A 27,320-nucleotide genomic window follows, 5' to 3' on the forward strand; every position below is an offset into this window, starting at 1 on the left:
CCATTATTTCCCAGATCTTTATTATTTGTACTACAGTAACATTTGAATGTTCCAACTCAGATTAGAGACTCATCACACCAGGCACCCAAAAAACATAGTAAAAGGCAGAGTGTCCCATTTCAGACTGATAAATATTTTAAATTACTCATTTGCAATATGATATGGATATATTTATGACCATGACTGGAAGAGGCAAGAAACAAACATTTCCCACTAAAAGGGGTAAGAAAAAAAAAAAGAAAAAGGGAAACGTGAAAGAAATATTTAGATGCTAATGAATAGTTTGCCAGGTAAAATACTTTTCCAATAATTAATTTTCACTATACTTCAGCTTATCAATCAGAACACAGAAGAAACCCTAATACTTCACCCAGTGGTCTACCCAAAAAGATAATGTTAGCTATAAGGAACATAAGCCCAAACATACTGTAGGAAAGAGGAGTCACTTACTTGCTGGTCCATGAGAGTCTCTGATATCACCATGATGCTGCGCACACATACAATTGAAGAGCGAAGAACAGTAAACAAAAAAATCCAGGCCAGGAAGAAGCAAGTGCACAAAAGCAGCAGCAGCGGGAAAGAAGGACAATGAAAACAGTGTTAGTTCATAACTAAAATACAACGTGCACCTCAACACTGAAGGCAAGACCTCAGAGACTTAGCATTTGAGAAATCAAAGTTGAAGCAACAAAACTGACAAATATGCTTATAAAGAAGCCATTATTAGAAGCCATCATCATGTATGGTTAGTAAACAGCAACTGCCCCAACTGCTAATCCTGAGGGGAACTTCTCAGGCAGCAATTTAATGCCAGTACAGCTTGATACACAGCATACTCTAAGAAATTTTTACCTGGAACATTTTCAGAAGACTAAAGCTCCGCAGAAAGAATAATAGAAAATTTATTTCTGAAACTGCTCCACTTTTAAACAAGTGTTTTGGAAACACAAAAATTCTTAAATGATCATTAACGTGCAAGCACCGACTAATGCCATAGCCAAGTGTAACTGCTTTTGCACACAAACATGAACTTAGAAGCCACGGATTTAGTTCAATTAGAACCACGGGTAGCATTTTAAATTGCTTAGGAAGAGAGACAAGCAGTGCAGTTTTAAAATTAAAAACTCATTTTGTATCCAAATGTCTCCAAAGAATTGAGTTGTATAAAAGAAAGATATTTCTCCCCCACTGAAACACTTCAATTATAAGCACTACAGGAGAATAATTACACAGTAATAGTCTGCAATCCCTTTTGACATTTGAGTTGAATCTTTTATGAATCATTAGTACTCAAAGCCACAATCAGGATTCAAGACTCTTCTCAGTATACAGATGTAAGGTAAGATCCACCTATCTGTCTCAAAGGGCTTCGTATCTTTGAGGCACAGGAATAACAAAAAGGAGGAAAAAAAAGCATACTGATCAGCATGAACATACACTTCCTCCTTAGAAATAATAAATTTAAAAAAATAACCAAAGATAATAAAACCCTGTATCTTCCACATCCTAAAAAAAAAAAAAAAAAAAAAAAAAAAAAAAAAAATCTACTCCATTTCCATAAAAGAGAGAAATCTTTACTCTACTTTAAAGAGGATCTCATTTTGCCCCTATGTTACCAGGCCTAAACAACACTGAAACTGGAAAATATCTTAGCAAGCAGGAGTCTCCTGTATCTTGAATAGTCAAATCACATTCCTGCTCTCAAAATGTGGATTTTTACTCCTCGCAACTGCCAGGAGGGGGCGTTGGTGTTAAACTGACATTGCAATGTGCAAATACAAAGTATTGTAATAAAAATTCTAGTATTACAGTACAAAATATTGGAAAGATAAGGCAACCTTTTTTTTTCCACAGGATTTCGCACTTTGTTGAAGAGGACTTGAGTAAATAGGAGAAACTGGAATAAATTATAAAATATGTTCAAGCACTTTTGGTAAACAATCTTCTACCCCTGCCACAAATTTTAGGTGGAATAGGGAAATATTACTGAAGCAACCCACGAACTTACTGGACGGGTTTAGACACTAGGACATGGGATGCATTCAAGAATTCAACAGTTTAAGGTAAAGTCTCTTTGAATATACAGTGCTAACATACCGCACACAAGGAAGCCAAATATATTTGAATTGGACCTATATTACTCTATGCTGCTTTTAAGATTCAAGAGTATCCTGACCAAGGAGAGCAAGGAGAAAGAGGCTGCAGGAATAGCGCAGAGATCCAACAACTGGCCGGAGCGCTGAGCGCGAGGACTCGCTGGTCTGCTTTATTTCACACGAGAAGTTGGAAAGCCAGAGCAAAAAACTGGGAAACAATATCATTAGCAGATATACAGGGGAAAAAAGCTCCCAATACTCAGCCAGCATGTTCATACTCACACAGTGAAGACACAGAGGGAAAAGCCCAGCAGCAGGTCGTGTCTCACTGCCTGCCTCCGGAGCTGTCCTGTCCGAGGTACAACATGACACCCCAGCACGGGGCAACTGGTCACCCGAGACCACACAGCGACTTCTGTGTAAATATTTTAGCACTGCATGGTTAGTCCTGTGAACCGGTACAAACAGCTCCTGTGCCAGAGCTGAAACACAAGCCTGCCTGACTGTCCCCATCGTCTCCAGCAAACCCTCCGTTTAGACAGCAAACTGCAGTCCTGGCTGATCGGCCCTCACTCTTCAGTATTACTGCCTGATCCTGTGAATCCGCCTAAAACCAGCAGAATCATATATTTCTAAATATGATGTGAGACATTAAGATACTGAAATTAGATTATTTCAGCCACAGAGACCTCTTTACTTTTCAACACCCTTTCGCACCCCGTACCATCTGCAGTTCATATCACTGCAGATTAGGGATTCAGAAATTCAGGGAACAAAAAATGATAGTTTGCATTACTTCAATGTTTTCTAAGAAAAGAATGCCCTCAGGGCATTATTATTTATCTCCAAAATTAAAAAAAGTATATATTTAGTTCACTATCAGAGACACAACCTACACTTATTTCCACATTTACTTACTTTGACACAAACTTTCATTACAGAATGAGAAGTTCAGCATAAATCAGTTCAGCGTTTCATATAAAACTTTTCTCTCTAGACTAGATTCTGACAAGGGACATTCCCAGCACTATGTTATTTAGTCAGCTCCTGCCAAGGCATACTTAGTTAAAACGTTGCTACCAAAATACACTAAAATATGCGCTCTTCCCCATTAAGCTTTAGATATGCAGGATTGTAAGGATTAAAAACAACAAAATAGACCATCACTAGAGACAGCAGCCATAATTCTGACTGCATGCTCTCTGCTTCAGAAAAGTCCTATTTTTAGACACTCATTTCTCAGAGGCAAAGCTTATAATAAACGCCATTAAACCTAAAATTACATCTGCCAACTTGTCCTATAAAACAAAATCATTTTTGCTGTTAGATTAGCGTAAAAGCAGAAACACACTCAACCTCACCATATAGAAGATAAATTTGTTAAAAATCCATACTAGATTTACAACCTAAACCTATAGTTAAATTGTTAATAGACTTAAAATACATATTTTAAAGCCAAGTCAGAGTTTTTAGCCTGCTGAAGGCAGTCTTTTTCTGAAAGTAGTCTCTAATATGCCTAAATGAGTTTAAGATCAATCATAACACTCCTAAATTCTGGATCACTAAACCTGCCTGCAAACCTGACCAGTAAAAAAGATGCAGATTCTATGCTTTAAGGAAAAAGGTATACTTCTATGTCTTCTCATGTATTCAGAAAACAAGGACTAACTGTACAAGTTTGTGCCAAAGGCAACTTACTTATGAAACGCAAGTTTTGATAAAAGTTAAAGCTTACTAGAAATTTTTCTAAAAAAACATTTAGTAACAAAAAACATTTTTTTCCTCCAAATATTCAAGCAAAAGTGCCTGATTCCCATGGAACATTCCAAGCTCTGGGCCAAAGTTTAATTTTTTTATTATTACTATTTTTAGAAAAACAGGCTAGAACTATTTCCAAACAGGAACTCAAAACAAAGTCTGTAGTATTTCGCATTGGTTTAACAGTGCCTGACTATGAAAAAAGAGTTTGCTGAGCTGTGGTAACATTTGTCTACAGATACAGTAAAAATCAACCTGAATTAAGTCAGTCCAGCATTTCATATAAAACTTCTTTCTAGACTAGACTCTGGAAAGAGAAGCCCAAAAAACAATGTTCTGTGACCTCCTCTTCCTCCTCCATTTTTCTTTTACGCAGAAGACAAAAAAAAACATTAGAGAAGTGACATCTTCAAGAACAGCTTTTTCAGGCACTTCCTAGAAACCCTCAAAAACGCTTAAACTTTGTAGAAAAATGTTGATCAGTGTTTTTATTCATGTTTACAACTCGTATTTTATGAATTTTAATCAGAATGCTAAAAATAACTCTAAAAAAATCAAATGACTGCAGCTAAAAATCTGAAATACTGAAAAATCTCATAGGACCTAAGGATAAATTTGATCTGAGATTAATTTAAAAATTCTAACTTAGGAACAAAATACTTCATAAAGGTATATATTTCACATTTCAGACGTAGTACATTAGATAGTTTTAGATGCAGCAAATTGTTTTGTTCCAAGTCAAGTTCTTCCTGTAAAGGTTCCAGGACAAGAATTTACTGCTGACTTAATTTGCTTGATAGGTTCAAGTATAACATGTATACAGAAAGCACAACATAAGATGCTCACTTTCATCCGAGTTTGTGCTGGTTCTATTCAATCTTTCAGTTTTCTGCACAGTCCAAGGGGAGGATCAGGGAAAGCAAAAAGAGCTTCTATGCATTTACTGATGTGCTACAAATCCATAGAAAATTATATATACAGTACTTTATCCTATTGGACTTCCAGTATCAGTTCTGAAACAACTAAGGATATCTACATGTACCCTTCACTGCACTTTATTGTTAATGTAGAAAATCCACCCTCATCATGAGCCCACGTGAAGTGCAAACCCTGAATTACGTGTCCATGTTCTCAGTCAACTTTCTGCCTTAAATATTAGAACAACGAACAGCTGTTTCTGAAAAATGAACCATTCTCTTTCATCTTAAATCTCTGACGTACACAAGCCGTGTATTTATATATTAAAAGGCGAAAACTGTCAATACCCAAAGGAAAGTATGTATAGCCTACAAGGACTAGCCTGTGCTTTAACTTTGTCAGTGTTTTCAATTATACAGTTACATTTAAAGTTATGTTACTTTTCCAAACCTCTCGTATTTTATCTTCCTGCACTTCATTTACATTCAGCTTTTTAGACTGTTCCTCAAGCTTTTTACTTCTCCTGAAATACCCAAACTTACACCAATCTGTCTCTGTTCTGCTACGTCTTCCTACAGTCTTCCTATAAGCTTCTGTTCACATCTAGCCTTTAACTAATGCTTCTGAAGCTATTACCACCTGTTTCTTGCATCTTCAGGCCTCTAACCCTTCTCATTTAACATCTTTACTTCTAGTATCGTGGTCTTTCTTGAACCACAGTAGGTCCCAAACATCCTTTTTCTTCACATCTGCTAACAAAATTTAACTTTACTCCAACTCCACCTCAAACATTGCTTTTTCAATTACCTTTCTGATATCACTATCTACTCCCACCTGCCTGATTTTTCCACATACAAGTAATTCTTCTTCTAATCCTCATTCCTTCATTCACTCAGTCTGTACCATCCATCAACCTACGAAGTATGCATTTTGAGTCAAGGATCACATTGACCTCTGAACAACAAAGGATTAAACTCAGAAGACATGCAATCCTACCATAAGGTGAAAAAATATCACTATTGTGACAAGACAGTTGGGAGAAAAGAAAAAAGAAAAAAAAGAAATAGAAAGAACTCCCAAACACCAAAACCAGAGACAGAGGTCTGTCAGGTCATTCATACTAGTTCCTTTCCTGTCTAACTGAAGACATTTAGGAAAGGAGTTTTAAGATGTGTGTGTAAATAAAAGTTATTTCTTTGCCCAAAGCAACAACAGAGGAACAGAGACAGCAACATCCATCTACCAAGGAAGAAAGGCACACGGTGGGAGGGGGTGGGGTGGGAAGGCATAGAAACTGAAGCCCAGTTTAAATTATGAACTGCAAGTTTAAGTTCCTTAACAATCAGCCTGGCACAGGCCTGGCTGATATTTCTTTCATAACTTGCTCATTCAGAACACATCCTGACTCCCTCCCCCTGCCAATCTTACTATTAAAAACCTTTTAATCAGTTTAGGATATTTAACGCTCCTGTGGTTCCCATCTGCCCTGTGCTCCACCCATGTTCACAGCAGTTCTGTAAAGCACCATGGAAAAGAAGTCACCAAGTCACTTACACTCCCTCAGGTCTGACCACCATCAAGAAAGCTGAGGCAATAGAAATTTGCTGCAAATGAAAAAATTAAGTCTGGCCTGGCCGTTTTAGTCTTCATTTCAGAATTACTGTCATTAAGTAAAATAAAGTGCATGTTAAGATATATCCAACTTCACCCTTTATATGCTTTGAAAGTAACAGCACAGAAGAATCAGGAGTGTGAAGAAAGAGGGCAAGCAGTGGAAAGGTGCCTCTGGCGGGCAAAGGAAAGGAGGAGGACAGCTGGAAGAGTGCAATACTTGCAGGCAGGCGAACCAAGAGTGCACAGGAGCAAGACCCAACTGGGATGGGCTGCGAAGCGGGAAGGAGAGAAAGGAAAAAACAGTTGAAATGAGAAAAAGGAGGAAAACGGGGTACAAAAAAATACATCACTAACATGGCAACTGAAATTTCATTGTCACTCACTGGCAAATCAAGTATTTGGTTCCTTCAAGAATTTGAGTCAAACTTGCCCAATAATTTCAAAAGGAGCTAGAAGCTACTTTTTTCAGGGCCACATTCTCCTAGTAGTATAAGATAATAGTGTAAGGTCCCACTTTCTAGCCAAAGGCTAGCAACTCTCATCTGGCTAAGGGGATTTGAGCCAGCCTTTCTACCTGCCAAAGGTACACCCTAGCTGAAAGACTACACAGCTGCAAACCCAAAACCTTCCTGCTGCGTGAGTGAAACCAGAGAGCATAAACCACTTCACAGCCTGGTGTTTACCTACTGCTGGCAGGTAGGGCAAGTGGGGTCTAGTTCCTGCTCCAGGGAAAATTTTCGCATGTTAAAACATGGCCACTAAGAAAGAATGAGTCTGCCAGATCCTAGAGCATGCTACAGTCTCCTGGTGAAAAAAATGGATTCGGAGTCTCTCATACAGCAATAAGAATGAAATCATAGGCCCTTGTATCTTCAAATCTGCCCCACTACCTCTCCTTTAGCAGCTTTGTGCATCTAAATTTCTGATGGCTTTTTCAATGAGCAGCAGAAACCAAATATATTCACTACAGGTCAAACAGAATATTTCACATGACAAAATTTTGGAACCTTTTTTTTTTTCCTGATACAGTAGCTCTGCTACAGATTGTTTTATTAATGTGGCTGTAACGGAGGTGCAAAAGTTGAGCATTTTACACATCAACAGTCATGATTTGGAGAAAAGGGGAAAGAAGAGGTGAGGGCAGGAAGAGGAACTGCTCCAGCTATAAAGAGGTCGAGACTTGCAGTCATCACGATTTCAGGTTTCATAGGAGTCAGAGAAGGAATGGACCTCTTATCCTAGCAAATCCAATCCTTGCTGTCACAGACAGTTGCCTCAAATAATCCTGTTCATTAACACCAGCCCCATTTTATATTATATTTTAATATTAGCATATAGTATACAGAAAGGTATTGAATTAGACAAACTCGTCTATGTTCAATAGTGGCTATTAAAACAACTACCTCAGCTTACCGAAAGAGTTAACTTCAGAAAAGAAGTTCAGAACACTTGATTTTTTTCATGCCACAGTAAAAGTGTTGTAAATAATATAAAATTCGAGTGCCCAAAATGTGCTTTTAAAAATGAAGATATGCCACCAAGTATCAGAATATGATTTACCCCATCAGACTGCAATGTAATTGCAACAGCAATACAAAGCTTTAGTAGAATGAAACAGAAGAAAACAGTAAAAGGAGAAAGGACAATTTTGATCACAAGGTACTAGGCTGAACTCTGGAGGTCTGCAATTAATTATTAGTTTTGCAGTAGACCCCCTGTGTAACCTAAGCTATAGGTCACCCACAGATATTGAAGTGAAGGAAACAAGAATCTACCCAAGCTTCAGGCAAACAAACAAGCAGGCACTAAATCAACTACTGAATATAACTGTTTAGGGTATTGAGATAATCCACATCTGCTTTGAAGAAGAATGCTGTTTCCACTTTGAGGAAACGCAGGTGCTGTGGCTGTAAATAAGAGTCAGGGTTTCTTTGCAACAGTTCAAGAACATAAATCACAGTGTACAGAATTAGAGCAAAAGAAACAAAATTAAGGAAAAAACAGTTAAAAAACAGATTGTTGCATTAAAGGTTCAGGCAGTGATATCCAACAGTGATCCTTTATGTTCCAAATCTTCAACTCTAAGGTGTAATCAGCAAATCCAATGTCTTTGAATAAAAAGAAGTGGGTTAAATCCATCCTAGTCTCCATTTGAACACAAGCACGATCCTTCGAAAAATTATTTAGAACTCCAGAAAGTGTCAGGATTTCCATGCACTCAGGATTTTGAAAGTTATTAGGCCCCATCTTTTTTCAAATTAGACATGCTTATTTTTGAATATTTCAGTTTCAATATTATCTATTGTGTAAAGCAGACCAAGTAAATTAGATATTCCAGATAAACATCCAAAAATACCTTAACAGCTGTAGTGTAAAACAGCTCTACGTTATATCTGCAATTAAGACATGCAATTACCCAAACTAAAGGATATACTGATAAGAAGTGCTCAGAGTAGCCAGTCACACTATACCAGCATTTAAAAAAATTAATTCTGAGAAGATACCCCAGGTGCCCATGCACGTATGATAAAATGTAAATCTATCCTTACACTTTGCATTCTTCTAAAACAGACTCAATAATGTATAGACCCCCATTTAAAGACAGCCTCTTAAAATCATGTTATTGTGAAGGCATGTCAAAAAAAGACAAAAACAGCAAATTTCAAATTACCTTTAAGTTTCTTGTGAACAGGTAATTTTTTTTTTTATTTATAAACTAATGAGCACAGCAACTGAATTTTTAAAATAAAGTATGTTTTTACACAGTAGACTCCTAGTACTTTGCACATGGCATTAGACATATTTGTGCTGTAACAAATCAATGAACTTTACTACAAAAAAGTCCAAGAGTTTTCTTAGCACACTGCAATGCAGCTTGTCTCCAAATTCACACCACAAGTGCCTAATGACTGCTTTTAATCTTACCAAAGGTATAGTTCAACTACTACATGAAGCTATCACAAATAGTTTGTCACTAATGAAGCATTAAACCTGACCTTCACTTCAATTACAGAAAAAAAATATTTTGCATTTTTGAAGTAAGTGCTTGTATAAGAAAGAAGCTTTGGAAAAAGAAAAAAAAATAATTTCCCACATCAGTTATGAGTGCTTCCATATAACACAACTCACAAAAATAAGTTCTTAATTAACTTCAACGTTAGAATGATGATGAAGTGTCACAACACCCAGGGACTTTTTTTTTATTATTTTTTTTTTTAAAGTGCAATTTGAAAAAAAGAAAGTGGTATTTTCACTACTTCAGACAGTTTATAATTACACAGATTATTAATTGTTACATTTAAAGTGATCCTGAAAGTAAGTTACCACTCCTCCTGCCTTTTCTTATTTTTCCATAGCTAGCAATTAGTAGAGTGCTGATTAGTAAAACTGACAGGAATACCTTCCTCGTTTGGGACTCAGAGACACCAAGTACAAAACCCAGGAAACAAAGGTATCCTGACATCCAGCCTTCTTTCCATCAGAATTCAGCAAATTATGCTACATAACGTTCCAAATGCACTTACCAGAAAAAGGTCAATTCAAAGAAAACCAGAACCAATTCAAGGTGTTTAACCCTTTCCCCGCACAAGTATCTTTACTTTCACTTGAATATATAAAGCCATATTTAAATTACTCACTGAATTTCTATCAAGTTCTCCATCAACCAAAACAGTCTCCATGCTGAAAGAGCTTGTCTCTGTCTCTTCTTCAGTTACAGTTCTTCCATCCTGCAAGCCAATATATCCTGGAGAGAAAAGAAAAGAAAAAGAAGAAAAAAGAGAGAGAAAAAAGAAAAGTGACTTTCAGTGGCTGGAATCAGTTAAAGAGGCCTATCCCTCCTACTTCTTAAGAGGGTAAGCAGTTGTCTATCGTACACTGTCTGTATCATGGTTCCTTGCAAAACACACATTACCCATGAAAATCAACCTATTAGGAATGGAAAGGACAGTTTCAAATAAAACAACCAAAACAAAAGTTATTCCACACACACCGCCGCTAAGGAGCTTCTACTTTTAGCCACATATTTGCCTCAAATGAGGAATGGTTATGCTGAAAAAACAGAACAATGAAAAAAAGCCCCCAATTTTCCCCCTGTATTTCCTCTTGGTTGCAGACCTCCTCAGCAGCACACCACTGCCACCCAACACACACACGCCGGCTCTGCATATAAAAGCTATTCTAGAACACCCCTAATCTGTTAATTTAGAATTTCTCAATATAATCTCAGAAATAGTTTTGTAAGAGAAAGTGTGACTAAATCACAGAAGTTAAGTCATTCGTGTTAAACAGCACCACCTGTGGGAGATTTGGGTATTCACCTCCCTGTCACAGCACCAGAAGCTAGGAAACACCACCTCATTCTCTGGACATTTCCTACCTGCTTTTTTGATAGGGAACAAAAGCTGCAATAATCTTTAGTATTCACCCCACGCTTGAAGGCACCAGAGAGACAAGAAATTGCTCTGGAATCAAATAAAACTCGGGAGGGGGGGAGATGACACGTTCCTTCGCCATTCGTTCAGCGCATTGGGCAGATGGAAGCAGATCACAGCAGGAAGACCGCAGAGATTGCCCAGCGACGGCCCTCTGCTCTACCCCTCTCTCCCAGGCTCCAGCCAGCAGAAGATGCGAGCAAAAACTAGGGCTATAAACAGGCCTATGCAAAATGGGAAAAGCCAGGAACCTGCAGGGGAAAAACACTGTCTTGCCCAAAGGGGCAGAGATTCAGCCCAAAGACTCTTGGATTTTTTATTTTCAAAAGTGGGGGGAGGAATGGGGGAGCTGCGCTAGCTTTTGTTACAGTGTTAGCTTATTTCTGCTTCAAGCATGCATGAAACGTAGGGCTCCAGCTCAAGGTAAAGGTACACCCAGAGGCAGCTGCACCGCTGCTGGGCGCAGACGGTGGGGAAAGCCCTGGGGAGAAGGCAGGAGGCAGCGAAGCCCTCCCGGGGAGTCACCTGCAGGAGGATGGGGGGAAGGAGAGAGGAAAGGAGAGGAGGAGAACACACCCCAGCAAGGTCATGCCATTCAGAGCCTGCCTGAGGAAACCTGCATGTGTGAAAACACATCTCACTATAAGGAGCCAGCTTTTGTTCAACTGTTTTATACTTTTAATTATCACCTTTTCTGTTCTCATATTATCTGAAACACATTAGAATTAAAATTCCCACGGGAAGAGCATATAGAACCTTTGCAAATTACCATAACACACATCACTAAAACACAAGAAGAAAAAATGTTAATGAAAAACATTAAGAACAAAAAGACACTGGATGATGTAATGCTTAAGGAATTGCAAATTTTATTGTTCCCTATGGCTCAGTTCAAAGAAGCAAAGAAGATCTTACTCAAGTTCCTGAGTAAGCACTGAGATGGCACGTAACTGGGAAATACGTGGCTAAACGTTTTCATTTCGACTACAAACAGTACATATTCTGAGGGAGATTATTAGAAATTACTAATCCAAATTACTACAATGAAAGACAACACCACCACAGAAAAAGGAATTCTTTATAAGCTTCCAGAAGTGGCCTGCACTCCCAAGTTGTGCCTTCCACATGGTACACAGGGAATTCAGATCAGCAAGACAGAATTTCATTAAATGTTTGCTTCCCCCCCCCCCCAAATGTCTCCTGGAGGTTGTTTCATCCCCCCTCCCTGCTGTTTCATGTCCTATCATTAGCGGGCTACTCAGCAACACCAGGCTGGCCGCACGCACATTTGAATTACAGAAACATTAAGCACTGTTAAATGGGATAAAAAAAATGAGCAACATTGCAACCAGATGTATACACTGATATTTAAAGCAGCTAGCCAGCCTTTCTAGTGACGAGAACCTGCCACCATACTCTGTTATCCAAATAAACAGATCTTTCCTGCCACAGGAACATTCACCCTAAAAAAACAAAACAAAAACAAAACAAAAAACTGTAAACACATTTTATTTTTAACAGACATTTTTAACCCAGCTTTCATTGTCAACACTCCTGGTGTATTTCAGTCCTCCTTTTGTTTACATAACCACAGCAGCTGCGTCCTTCCTCATTTCAGCCTCAAGAGTAATAACATTGACAGGTTCCTTGTGTGTCCTCCCCAGCTGTCACTCCCTTTCCTGCTTCCCAGGAAACTAAATCCAACTGTTTCCAGCACACGACAGAAAAGACGGAGGGGGAAAATTCTACCTACCCATGTTTAAACATTTACACAGGGTAAAGCAGGTGCAGAAGGGGTAAGGTCTATATTGCCCCACATCACTTAACATGGGCAGCAAGTCTGGCTTATTTGTCTTGGCAAAGTGAAGGCCAGAAGTGAACAATATTGTTTCTGAAATATGCCAAAGTCAATATGAAGGAGGGGAAAGGGATCTTCTACTAAAAGTGTGTTGCAAAAAAGCAGTATGTAAATAAGCAATTAACTTATTTCTAATGTGAATAAGCATTAACTTCTCAAGAATAAGTTTATTCTGAAAAGTTATAGAATGCTTCTATCCATCACAGCACCAAGCCTTTGAAATAACTTTCCAGTCAAGGTAGGAAAAGGCAGGGTTTTTTATTTATTTTTAATGCAGCCAGGTTAGTTTATTTGAGGGGTGCTACCAGTGGAAATCTTTTCCACTCCAACTAACCCAAACCAAATATTACATTTGGAGACAACCCCAAAATTAAATCACCATCTCTTTAGCTCTTCAGCGGGGGGGAGGGAGAATCACTTCAGCCATTGATAGGCTTTCTGCAACAGTCTTATTTTCAATTAGCTGCACCTTGAAAATAGGAAAATCCTGCTTAGATCTCTGAAGGAAGCAGATGACAACATGTGCCCCTGAAAGCTACTCTTCTGCATCAACAGAATCTTATTATATACCTACCTACATACATCCACATGGACAAGTATCTTATGCAACTCCCTACCTCTTCCCAATCCCCACCCATTAAAAAAAAAAAAAAACCCACAAACAAGCCTCAAAATCCATAAAAGTATTCCTCAGTAGTATAATGTTACACAATATTCTCTTGTATATAGTTACGGAGTCCACAGAGCAAAGGTAGCAGGAGTCAGATGCCTTGGCAATGTCAAATGTATCTCTAAGAGCAAGAGAGAGTCCAAATCTCCTGGGCTCTAAAGGCAAGCCTTTGTACCTTTAGAGATGCATGAAATGGATTTGGTGCTGGTCTGCGTTGACTTATGAATTCTGTTAATTAGATTATCAGAATGTTTATTATAGGGATATGTTCATTCAATTGAATAAAGGAGGTATTAGGAACAAGAAGTCCTTTTTTTTCCAGCAAAAGAAAGGCTCCTCACCAAATACATTTTTAAAGTTGTTCCAGGTCTATTAATGAGTTAACTCTGACTCCATGGCAGTACTACTCTATCGGCGGTATATTTCTAATATTAAATCAGTAGTTCAGTTCACAGAAGGACTCTTCCTTCTTCCCCTTTTTTCCAAAAAGATTAGCTTCAGTTCAAACACTTCACTAAATTTAGGGGAATTTATCAGAAGTCTTTGCTTAATCACAGGGCTGAGACACTTGCTACAGTACCTGTGACCTCCTTGCCCCCATCCCCTCCTCACAGGAGCTCCCGAACTTCAGCCAAGGCATAGCTGCAAAGTGAAAGTGGTAGAGATGACCCATGTATCTGGCAGGTGCAGGCGTGTGTTTTCTTTTTAATCAATGGATTCGGGTTTCTTGAATGCCTGCATACTGTATTACGGAGGTAGGTTTTACTTCAGAAGTCACTACCACCCAGTAATTAGATATCTCATTTGCACTGTGCTACTGCTCTGTGATCTGTTATAGTATCACAGAGAACTTTTGCACTCCAACCTCATGTTTCAGAGGCAAGTGCACGGCCTCATCTGCGACCTGCTAATGTGCTGCACCAAGTGCACAGAAACAGAGAGGCCGGAGCAGCATGCAGTAGCCAAAGGCACCCATCCTCGGGGACTCTGAACTGAGAGCAGTCTTGATGGCTCTCCTCCCTTCCTTAACGCCTAGAATAAGTTAATGCACTTAAATTGCCCAGCATAGGTATCAGTTAATGGTGTACTCTAAGTTTCTTTAAGATGACACAGGGATAATATACTTGACTTCAAAGATCAATATGGCAAGAGAAGCGGACAAGGCATAGTAAGAGAAACAAAAGCTGGCTGTTTACAATGGTATCAGGAAGGGTAAAAATTCACGTAGGTCCTTGCTTGAAAGCAAAGAGTCACAACACCAGAAAAATGCTACCCACAGGAAGCAGCTCTCAGGTGTGGTTATCAATGCATTCAGTTCACGAAGCCTCGTAAAAAAAGTTTAAGACAATACCTTTAAGAAGGGTATTATGAGTGCCAAAAAGAGGAACCAGTTTCCTAAAAATTCAGAGCTAATGGGGGCAGGATCAGTTTTAAGAGATTAAAGAAAATTTAAATCCTGAATCTAACTAGAGGGACCAAACCAAAGCTCGCAAATAGTTTGTCATTCGGCAGCCACACGCAGTGTCTCTGACATGAGGGTGAAGGCACTTCCACCTTGGTCAGTACGCCACAGACCCTCTGTCACTGCTGAGTCCATACACCAACCGTATTTCATTAACAAGTTGCAGATCAAGCCAGCCACTTGCTCCTGACACGTCGCCACTGCACGCTAAGGACTGAACGTTTGTTGAGACAAGTCCTGAAAGAGCAGGAATGGGCGCTGTGTCACTGGTAAAAATGGAGTATGGCCAGCAGGGTCAGAAGATTCAGTAAAAGATATGGTAAAAGATTCAAGTCCCCAGTTTTCCCCACCTCCCAAACTAAGCATCTTATGCACGCTGACAAGAACTGGAAGTACTAGGAAAAGGTTTTATTCTGCAGTTTTAGAAAAAAATTTAGAAAGAAATTTGACAACTGAGTAAATTCTAGTTCAATTCCTTTTACTAGGAAGTCACGCGAAATAGGAATGACTGACAAAACAGTGACGTATAGGGAAGGTCATACATGAATAACCGCATGGTACGTTAACTCTGAATTGCAGCATTTAAATGCTCAAGAATCTGCTTATAGGTGTAAGCATACCAGATTCAACAATTCCCTCAGTTAGGTCTCCCAGACATTCTGCGCTCATTTAATGCTATAGGCCAAAGACACTCTTGTAAAACACCTCTACCCTGAGTTTCATCACCTGCTTTCTCATTTCCTGAATAAACAGTTCTTGTGCAAAGAAAGCTTTGTTTCCTCTCTTTCTGTATTGCTGTTTTCAGAAGGAGCAAAACAGGAAGGGTGAAGTGCTTATGAAAGAGTTGGGGAAAAAAAAAAAAAACCCCTCTAGTCTAGAAAAAATTTGCAAACTAGCAGCATAATCTAGATCACTCAGCTGATCCTTTGAGAGTGGCAGATGGCAACAAATGCCAAGAAAAGCATAACAGACTTCTGAACAGCCACTGCAACTTCATTAAGTTATCTTAAACGGCTGTCCTGCAGGCAAACTTGTCCTGGTAAAAAGGTGGCAAGGGCTACCTCCAGGGATGAAAAGCAATACCCTCTCAATGCTCAAGTCCCAGAGCCCTTGCATTAAAAATGCACTTCAGAGCTCCCCAACCTGCCCCAGTCTTCACAATGCATATTTTGCAAGACTGCTTCCAAGATTCAAAGTTGGCTGTCTTCGAGTTAAAGATGGTTATTTCTCCAAGAAAGCGTCTCTCAGTACCTGGACCACTAGCCACTTTGCCTCCACAAGCCAGTTTTACCCAGGGCTCAGTCTAACTTTTGCTCATAAGAACGCTAGATGCAATGGATCACTAAAGCTTTTGCATTTACTTAGCTTGAACCAGAAAATACCCATGATGCTTCCCAAAGCATCCTAACATTCAAAAAACCTTGTTCTGCTTTGTTGTGATGACATGGGGAAAGAATATTTAACCAAGCCCCACATAGCCAAATACAGTATTTTACTTCAACACTTTGAGATGCTGGGGCAGGGGTTGCTCTCTTCTCATATTTTGTAGATTTTATTTCCGTCTTCCATTGCTGCTACTTTAAATATAGTTTTCTAAAGTTTGTTGGCTTCAGTCAGTTTTAATAACACACAAACTTGTTTTTATCATAGTAGTTGGTGGCAGCTTGCGGTTGCCAGGCACTTCACTGCTGTTGAAGGTAGCTGCATGCATAGAAAAGAAAATTTAGGACCACATCTATAATAAGCATTTGAAGATTAATACTGCTTTTCTAAAATACAAAGGCAGACACAGATGTTTACCTGCACATTTTAACAAGCAGAGACACACCCCTACTTTTAAGTTAGCCATTTGAACAATGTTTTTAACTTTTTTTATAATCCATCCTGCAGAACAGAGCAGAAAGTCACAAACAACATGAACAGGATTACCATATACAGGGTTTGCAAGTGATCCCAATGCCAATTCCTTCCTCAAATCACTTATCTCTTAGAATGACATGACAAATTTGATCACTTCAATTTAGGAAATCCTTCCTTTCTTCTAATGGTGTTAGAATATTTTTTTCACAACTGTAAACTTATTACTAATAGTCAGATACATCCAGCTAGCCAACTGATGTTCATCTAGTTAGCGATTTGCATTAGAAGCAACGATGCTCCTGTTAATACCTCAGAATAAAAAAAGTTGTTCTCTACTGTGATGCCAGCTGGTATTCCCCATGGTTTCTTCTTATCTCTAGCTTTGAAAGCAACCTCAGACTGCATGCTGTCCCAGTCACAGCTGAAGGAGATGCAGAGGTCACCAGTGCCCAGCATTGGTCATGGCCTCCTCTCCCCGCCTCAGAGGCCACCGCCTTTCAGCCCGGTTTGGGTGGCTGTCTGTGCAGGCACTCCCAAACCTGCTTCTCTCACAGGCAGCCACGTTATTCTCAAGGTATTTAAACAGACACTTCTCAAAGCGCGACGAATCATTCAAACTGAGCTAGGCCAAGGAGACACTTCATACCTGCCTTTCTGCTTGCAGATCTGACATAGCAACATTTAAAAGAGCACCACACCCACCACCCAAAAAACAAAAAGCACACCACCCAAACAGCTGAGAGGCACCCTCCCAACCTACCTAAGCTTCTGCCACAACAGTCGCTGCAACTGTGGACTATGGACTCGCCCAGCTGTGACCAGAAACCAAGGCAGGAAATGAAAGCAGTCAAGCCAAGGGAAAAGGAAAAGCAATGCTTTTGTTTAAGGAATTTCTAAGTGAAAAAGTAAGATAAGTCAGCAGAGATGTTTCCATAGACAAGATGCATAGGTGGAAGAACAATTCCTTCCGTTTCTGATGCCAAAGTGGAATCAGTTGCAGTTCTGAGATACTGAGACAGATCTGAATTTCCTTTACACAGAACTTTCCAAAACAAAATCCAACCTTGCTGTTCTTAAAAGGAACATTTCTGTCTTTTCCCCTTGACAGACTTCACTGTCAAGAATACAGATTCAAAGCATTAAAAGGAAAAAGGGACACTTGCTATTTCAAACCTATGAAAAATACTTTAATCATATTAGTATCAGAACCAATTCATGCTGAAGAAGCTTCCACATAGGAACACTAAAGAAAAAAAAAACCTACTTTAATACTTTAAATGAAGGAGAAAAAAATCTTCAGCGATGAAACCATCTAAACATCTCAAATGGAATACAACTACAGATACAGAGATATTTGTATTCTTGACCTTCACTTGAGACTTCAATCAGTTTCATAAGAAATAAAGTTGCAAAGACAGCTATTCTGAGACGACATTGTAGGATTGCTTGTAGTCATTCATATCACAGATCAGTGAATTGTCAACTGTCAGATAAACTATAATCAGCTGACTAGTTGAGTACTCTTTTCCTGTTACAAAGGAAGTAAAATAAGATAGCTTAAACCACTATGAAGTTTCCGTATCTCAGAAATTGTAATGACTTTACTTGGGCACAGGCATCATCATGAGGACAAATCATTGCCTTATCAAAGCTACTCCAATTGGTTTCCAATATCATTTTTCTCTGCTTTAAGCAAACACAAGATTTTAGCTTGCAACAATTTCAGCGTACGTACTTAGTCAGACATTGTCACACATTTTGCTTACTAAGAGTTTATAAACAAGTTATAGTTTTAATATGAACACCAAACAATTCTCTCAGACATTACAGCATGTATCACTTATGTTGCAATGTCATTCATGCTTAAAAAAAAAGTCTGCCTTGCTGGAGGAAGGGCAAGAATATTTTTCCAAGCCCCAGTCCAAGAGATTACAGAGTTTTCTGTTTAAGGAGAATTATCCTCTTTTCTCTAATACATTAGAATTAGAGAACAAAAGGTCAAAAAACTATACTGTAATAGGAAAAAACGTAGAAATTCTAATTTAAAGGTGCAGCAGGTGATAGTATCTGGATTACACATCATGGATTATTAAAAAGATTTAGAAAGTCTAATTTAGATTTCCATTGTTTATGCCCAGTTTAGTTTTTCACTTCACTGTTTGCCTAATTAAAATGAGCTAGTGAACCTAACTTCTGACTTTTTAATGCATCAGTGCTAGCCTATATGTTTGCTATTCAAGATCTTCTATAGCTTTTTGTTTTTTAAACTTCATGAACAAATATTTCAAGTAGCCATTGTATAGGCTTAATGCTTTTAGCACCAAACATCCAAGAATGCCTTTTTCAAGCTCCTGAGTCACTGCTGATCAACTTTGCCTTGAATGTGCTGCAGGAATACCATACAGCTTTTAACTGAACAGGATGAATCAATAGCATTTAAATCACATAATCAGGCCCACTGCAGCTGTAAAATATTATGGCATTCCAGCTGTAAAATATTATGGACCTGTCAAGTGACATCACACTCACTTTTTGGACAGCCCCCTTGTTTCCCCGCCCATCTTTGAACAAAATAAATGTCTGCCATGAAGTTTCTTTGGGTGATGAGAAGTGCCTAACCTACCACAACAAGCAGCTATGGAAGAGATACAAACATAGTCAAATGACTTAATGCAACTGCAATTCACAGCCCTCAGAAACTAACTTGATATTCCTGCCTAATATAAGTTAGGCAACACCTCACACTACTCACACTAACAAACAATATACATAGTTTTCGCCAGAGCTGAAAGCAGAATCCAGCCCTCTCCCAGCTCAAGTCTAACTTCTGTGCTTGAGGATTGGCATTATGTGCTGTGCTACCCGTTTCTGACAAGCAGAGGGCTTTCTGTTCCCAGTACCAAGAGCAGATACAAGGATCCTCAGCAGCAAGAAATCCACACTGTTATCAGAGTACATTTAGTGCCGTCCTTCAGGGACCGATACATATGACCAACTCATTCAAGCAGAAAAGAAAATGTGATGATGTGGGTAATAGAGTTTTGTTCCTGCCGGACCACAGAAAGTTTGTGAGCTCACTTACTCTGTACCATACAACCAAGAGAACAAGCCTTGGAAGTCCTCTGAAATGTTCCACAGAAGAACAACTCCTATGGAGGAAAGGCTGCTGGCCAGGACAGAGGAGGCATTCTTCTGTTGAGGGCCTGGGAGCATTGGATGGACAAGGCAACTCTTCCTTCTTCTGCACAGTCTAGTCAAATATTGGCAATTCTGTTTCCCACAGAATGTGTTAATGGAGTAGCCAGATAGCGTTCCCCTTAAGTCACCTGCTCAAACTATCTGCTGAACCATGCAATTCAGTAGGACTGCGTGATGGGAAGTTTTGAACCCTGCTTCCCCACCATCCTCTATCCCCTCCATAATCAGCCAGCTCAGGGAAGTAAGAATAGCTTGAGGCAGGGGGCAAAAGACATCCCTCTGTGAGGGCCGCCAGGGATACACTGACGAGAGTCACAAACTCCCTAGAAGGAAGCCATGAGCTCCAGCGAAATCAGCTGTTAATAATACAATAAGGGCAGGAATATCTCTAAAAAGTAGCATCTTTCACCTCACAAACTCAATAGATTATAAACTTCCAAGACAGAAAGAATGTATTTATTTTTAAAAGAAAAACTGTATCTTTCTCCTCAAACCATTACCCTCATCCCAATACTGCCACCAACACTGACCAAAGTAATCCTTAGGTTTTTAACACCTTTTTATAGTTTACAATCATATTTAAAATTGTATACAATATCAAGATAATAGTAGCTTAAATACCAAGATAATACTAGCTTAAAGCAATTCAATACCCTGTCTCTCTGCCATAGCAGTTAACTACACCAATATCATATTACACATTTTATTCTCCTAAAGGCAACTTACACATGCATTTCAAAGTCTAGTATTTTGAAAAAAAATAACACATAGCTCCATCTATATAATAAAAAATGGAAGTTAGGTAGCTATAGCTCAGGTCTCAGCACAACTCAACAGCAGTGCACATCCAGACTTAATCACAGCCAAGCTTTCATTTCCTTCGGCACATATGAGATCATACAACATTTATTTTCACACACAGCATCAAGATGTCAGAAAAAGGGAATTTATCCGTTTAGATTTCCTGCAGAAGTAGCCAGAAGAACAACAACTGGAGCTGCATCTTTCCAACCATGAGCTATGCTAAAAGGGGCAACTGGAAAAATCTAGTGTCCTGTATTATTATTCCATTATTAAGCGAGTGCCTAGACCAATATCCAAAATCAGCGGTCAGAGACACAAGTCAGTGAAGTTCAGCAGGTACACTGCACCTGTAATTAAAAGGTTTCAATAAAAAAAAATTAAAATAAAAAATCAGATGTCTTCATGTAGTCTCATAACGATCATGCAGGAGAATAAAGTTTTTCAAAAGTGTCCTGCAAAAGCACATGTAATGCTGATTTCGATGCAAGCAACAAGTCTATAAAAATCCTCATTCTCAAAACACTTAGGCATGCATAACTTCTACTGTGAGAAAGGATTTTGTTCCTTCATTTTGCAGCCCTCAACAAAAATCAGAAGATGAGCTGCCTCCTCCTCCTAATGATCACAACTGGGAAAAAGATATGATAAACCAGCAGTTCCTAATACAGTGCAAGCTTTACTTTTCTATGATAGCTTTTAGAAAGTCTGTGACATTCTTAAACTTAGGTTTTGTTTTTAAAAGGAGGCAGTCCACAACATACTGTAATCTTCAATAATAGCTATGCAGATTCTCTGTAACGCATCTGGAATAGGAAATTAGTGCCCGGTAATCCCAGGAGTACTATTAATTCCATAAAGTCCAAATCTTTAACGAATATCCATTTGGATCTTTCAATGCCCTTTATAAACAACAAATTGCAAAATAATTGAGAAAGTTATCCATCCAAACAATCTAACCAAGAAAAACATTCAAACATTCTAGTTAGATGATAATGTAATTAGCCACTTGGGTCCCCCTCAACATGGAGGAGAGAACCATGCCAACACTTCACATACAAGAACAACAACTGTTTCCAAATGTTGATACGTATAATTAACCTGCATAACCCTGTTTTTGGCTTTGAACATTAAAGATGAATTCAACTTGAAAAGCAATTAAAATGCAAAGCAGTCTATACACTGTGGGACTAGAGAACTGCATACGCATACAATTAAAAAAAAGGCAAATGAAAAGTACAATTATTTCTTCAGACGCTATAAGGGATTTGTTGGTTGTCTTTCTAAAAATCGTAATTCACCACCAGATAAATAAATCACATTTCAACAAGAATTGAAGAATTTAATTCTTCAATTCCCCATGAAGACACTAAAACATTTAAGGTTTATGAAGGGCAACATCTGTAATACAAACAAAACTGAAGTTTTAATGGCAAAAAATGTTATAGAAACAAGGGATGAAGAAGGACTACCTGGATTATGAAATACAACTCCCCTTTTTCATGCTTGGCTATGATGCTAGGTATAAGTTCTATTGATACTAGCAACTAAAATGAGCCTGGACCCATTCTCAGCTTGCCACAGCAAAATTCACATTTACAAAGCTTAACTTTTTCCCCAAATAGGGCGCCTTTATTCATTTTGCCTTTTGAGAATGGTTGCTGGCTTGTGCTTTCCCCCAAGTGATGCCCATGCACTGCTTGAACAATGCCAATAGGTAGAAATCAAAACCATGCCATGCAAGTAGAGATGAGTAGAGCATATTAGGACAACTCAACCTTCTGCTCTCATTAGAAGTAACATAGGAATAACAACACTCCAATGCACAGTATGTCACTGATACACAAAACAATGTTTCCACTAAAGCAGGTTTTTTTTTAAAAAAAATATGTATTTGAGGCAATACAGTTACGCTAGTTTGTAAAGCCATTTTGTCTGTCTGTCTCTGAGGAAGAACTTGCAGGAACTTTCTGTTCCCATCCCACCCCCCACCCCTATCAATAGACTATTAAAAATGATAGGTATTTAGAACTTTTGCTGCTGAAGCTGCCTTTTATAGGGTTGTCATTTCTAAAGTAGAAGAAAAACTACTGGACAGGCAGGTGGAACTGTAATTTTCAGTTTTGTCATTGACTGCTTCTAACCTACATGTGAAGAGCATGGAAAACGTTGGGCTACAACAGTTAATTGTAAGGTTTCAGAAAAACCTCAGACTCAGATAACAGCCTACAAATTGAAAGCTTTATCAAAAAAATAAAAGCAGATTTAAGAGTGGAACAGTCTGACCTTTAAGAGTTGACCTTTTAGCTCAACTGACTTTGAAATAATAACATGACAAAACCACAAGCAACTGTCTGTTTTCAGGAATGTTTTTAAGAGTGGCAACATTCCAGTTTAGACAGATGAAGAATGCCTCAAACTGATCAAAAGTGGTTCTGAACTTTTAAAACACTCTATTGAACATTAGGTTTTCTCTTGTTTAGACAAAAACATTTTTAGCAGTTTTACAATGGATATCAGATTGGCTCTTAAAAAATATGAAAGCAAGCCGGCTTGCTGTGAAGTTCTGCATGCATGTGGATCTCCAGGAGGTGATCAGGGTTTTTTGACCTCTTGGTTTTGTTGCAGCTGGGGCAGTCAGTGTTATTCTATTATCAGCCCCCTGAGTAATGATGGCTATAGAAGATAAAAGACCAATGTCCGGCCATTAAAGGAGCATTTTGCAGTATATGGACTCCCAACAAGAACTGCTTTGCATGTCAGATACAAATACTGTGACAGCTTGGAACCAAGAGCACTCTTCAGCTTTGCTTAAAAACAAATCTATGGCTATTTCCTGTTTTCCACCCTTTCCTACCTGAACTTGAAATTCATATTATAATATCTCATTTTGAACCAAGTATAAAACTTTGCTCATTTAACAACGTTATAATTTTTCCATGCTATTCTATACAGGATGCTGTCGTATTTTAATGACAGAAGAAAAACCTAGATGCCTTTATAGTTTCTTGTTGCATCTATTCCTTTATATTAATCATTATTAATTATGCTCATTTCCTAGGGGAGTTGATTCCCCTCCCCCCCCCCCCCCCACTAATCTGATTAACAAGCATTTCTTCAAGTATTTTGACAACCTTGAACTGGCTCTTCATTTTGGAAGTGGCCCCATTATAAGGTGGCAAAAAGCCTGCTTAGAATGATCTTAGAAAACTTCAATGCCAAATTAAGACATTAAGACCTATTTCAAATATTTAACTCCCATCAGGAGTTATCCTGATTGTTGTTAAGTTATCCTTGACAACTATTGTGTTTCAGTTGTTCTGTAGATGGCATTGTATTTTGTGCAACTCGCATATCTACCTTAACCTGGGGTTAAACAGCACAATACAACTGCAAGATTTGTTACAAGAATTTTCAGTCCAAGTATTTGCAGAACAAGATGCATCAGCTTGAACAGAATCTCAGTCCTTTCTCAGCCAGCTAAGGGCACGTACCATGTCTAACAAATCATAAAAATTATAAGTTACTACAGCTGAGATAACATCCTTCAAAATGGTGACCCACAATACACTGTTCCTGCACATGGGAATTGACCATATTCAGACATTTTACTTCAGCTGACCACAATCAGAACAACAAAAGCCTTTTTGCCTAGAAAGCACTGTTAGATGTAGCAGAGCACATCTGGATCCCCAAAGCTTTCAAATATCCTGGAATCGGGGCACAGACTTGCCAGAAAATACTGGCCTGCACAGCAAACACTTGTTTCAGACTAACCTCTAATTCTTAAGATAAGTCTAGTCTGACAGCTAGAAATTTTCCTCTGTGCTAAACCCCCCATAGGGAGTCACTCCTGTCTGAAGGGTTGCATACATCATAATACATATGGCGTAAGTTTCACAAAAGTTCCTAACACGCAGTTCACTCTTAGAAAGCGTAAGTGGCAGGCATTCAGGTAGATTCCTTAACCTGTAATTCCCTTTCCTGCGAGGATTTCAACTGCCATTCTTGGAGAAAAGCAAAATATGCTATATCCCATTCATACAGCTCTAGCAACACAACTCTTAGAGGCTGCGCTGCGTAAGTTTAAAAGCGATTTTAGTTAAGAGCACTGATATGAAAACCCCATGCCGCCACCAAGAAAAACAGACCAATCACTAGCAAGTGAACAGTTTTGGAAGCCACCTCTTCAGCAATTCAGATTTTTGCACTCCCTCAGCTGAAAACTTTGAGTTGTCAGCTTCATCATATACATCTCAAGTGAGGTACGTAAATATTAGCTCAAAGAGATTCTCACGAGACATAGTATACAAGCTTATCATAATACTCACAAGTCAGAATTCATAAATTGCAAGCATCTCCATTTCCTATGGAAAAGGATAGCCTGATTCTCTTAAGATCAAAATTACTGTTATCTCTACTAAGCAAAATCTTTGCAGGGTACCACAAGAGGCATGGGATGTCAGAGACGAAGGAGGAGCAAAAGCTAAGTCGCAACAGCAGCTTCCTGAAGTCAGCCAGCATAACAGCAGGAAAGTCCACAGCTGCAGTGGAGAACAGATTACTGCATTCTGCCAGTCTATTAATAGTAAGGCTTCTAGAAGTGTTCTCCTCCTAGCAAATAAATGTATGCTGATAACAACCACCTTATATATACACTGGGGGAAGCAGAGCATTACTAGTTTTGCTTGTACAGCTCATGTTTGTAGTAATTTGGCTAGGGAGAGGAGAGACTCTTGCTGACATAAGCACCTCACTGCAGCTTCTCCCACACTGTTAGAATAGCATGGTCTTTGCAATGCAAGGTAAGCAGCAAAGATTGCTAAGCACAGGCTTCAAGCAGAGACACTTAAAATTTGGCAACAGCAAAAGAAGCATCTAGGTTGAGAACAAATCAATGAACACATGCATTTTCCTCTAGATAAGAGGGCAAAGAAAAGTAGAAGCACAAAGAATACCACTAGAGTTGTGAGTTGCTGAGACAGGCAGTACAGCAGCCAAGAAGAATAAACACGCTACTATACACTTAAGTGAAAGAAGAGAAAGGGAGCAGAGTGGTGCTGAAGACTGATTATCTAGAAGAAAAAACGGGAAGGCAAGGAAGCTGTGTGTCATGCTGAGTATCATAATGCTTTTATCAAAGAAGGAACCCAAGAATAAAGCTGGGAGGGATAAAAGGCATTTAATAAATGCCTGACTAGTATAATTGAAACAGTGAGTTAATGAAACACAGCAATAGTCTAAAAGATGGTTACAACAGGACAACTGAGGTGGAAGTAAAGATTTTTTAAAGAAAATAAAACAAATGCAGACTGAAATTGGGAAGTTTCTATTTACTACACCTTTAAGTGACTATATTAAAGCCCCACATCTCTTCTCTCCAAGACTCAAGTCCTTCCTTGATCTCTGATTTGGGGCGGGGGGGGGGGGGGGGGGGGGGGAGGCATGAACCCTAAGAACAAAAGATTCAGTGAGGGCTTTAGGACTGCAAGTTTAAGCCCTTTCCTTCTCTCGAGGCTTTTTCCAAGTTTTCATTGATATGAAACTTGCTTGTTTTAGAAACTACTTTCCATTTCTGCTCTCTGGACTGCCCTGCCCTGGAATACACAATGCAGGCTGCAGAAGATTAGTTTATATCAAGTTACAAGTAATGAAAACTCCAGCTGCTCTCTGACAAAACAAACTCTCTTCCTTCCCTCCCAGCATTCACAGACAAACGGTTAGACAAATCCAAACATCATCTCTATCAAGGCACTAAACTATATTCTAATGGTTCCAAGAGTCAAGAACTTACTTCCAATAAGCTTGAAATAAGCCATTGAATTTACTTCCCTCAACATGTTTAAGAATTGAGTCACAACACATGGCAGCCATGTTGCAAAAAGAGACAACCTAAGTTTCAAGTCTAAATTTTTAAGACAGAAATACCTGATAAAAAAAGCAGTCTATATTAATCACCTACAAGGAACTAATAGCAAAAAGCAAATGAACAAAAAACACTCAAAAACTAAAATCAATTGTTAATACTGGAAGTGTAAGCATTCCTTTTTAACCCCCTCATCCCCAAATACCTACAGTGAATAACAGTACAAGTCTGTCACATGTCTTAAATTTCAACTCTCACTTCTGGACACTATACATTGAGCGTAATGTCAGGTCTCTGTGACTCCAGCTTCCCCCTCCTCTGCTGTGACTGCCAGTAAGAATGGTTTTGTACATACCAATTTTACAAAAGGTCAGCTGCTAGACAATATTCCATATTCAGAATTAAAGAAAAAAAAGTTAACCCATTTTCTCTGTAGTTCATGATAACAAAACACAGTCAAGTTACTTTTACACTCTTTACTTAAGTAAGATGCGGCAAGTCATAGCTTCCTGAAATTTAGAACAAAAGCAAAGAACAAAAGAGCCAGAGGTTCAAGACGTCTAAGCCTTCCACTCCTACTCAGCTATGCCAAGTGACCATGGTGTTACAGAAGAGTTACCAGCCTGTTTTTCCAGAAGCAGACTAAGCCATACAGTATAGCTTTTCTGCTGGATCTTCGATAACCTGATGCCAAGCAGTCAGTTCTGCTGAATGGTTCAGACCCAGAAGAAGAAATGTATGAGACAAAAAGATACGATTTTTAACTGTTCACAACATGAGAACTGA

At 38.8% G+C, this 27,320-nt stretch overlaps 1 protein-coding gene across 8 annotated transcripts in view; it reads right to left on the reverse strand.

Annotated features, from left to right (window-relative positions):
• Window positions 1-27,320, reverse strand: part of OSBPL8 (oxysterol binding protein like 8) — a 100,741-nt gene that overhangs the window by 60,381 nt on the left and 13,040 nt on the right. For 3 of the 8 annotated variants that reach the window (XM_064509305.1, XM_064509291.1, XM_064509298.1), the window contains 3 exons: window positions 10,025-10,131; window positions 2,379-2,511; window positions 451-487 (listed from right to left, as the gene is read on the reverse strand). In XM_064509305.1, the coding sequence (XP_064365375.1) occupies window positions 451-487; window positions 2,379-2,511; window positions 10,025-10,047 (193 nt within the window). In that variant the 5' untranslated portion in view covers window positions 10,048-10,131. Of the gene's footprint in view, window positions 1-450; window positions 488-2,378; window positions 2,512-10,024; window positions 10,138-27,320 lie in introns of those variants that run through there. The other 5 variants (XM_064509287.1, XM_064509280.1, XM_064509309.1 and 2 more) reach the window with 3 other exon arrangements.

This window comes from Dromaius novaehollandiae, chromosome 1 (assembly GCF_036370855.1).
Source record: "Dromaius novaehollandiae isolate bDroNov1 chromosome 1, bDroNov1.hap1, whole genome shotgun sequence".
Lineage (NCBI taxonomy): Eukaryota > Metazoa > Chordata > Aves > Casuariiformes > Dromaiidae > Dromaius > Dromaius novaehollandiae.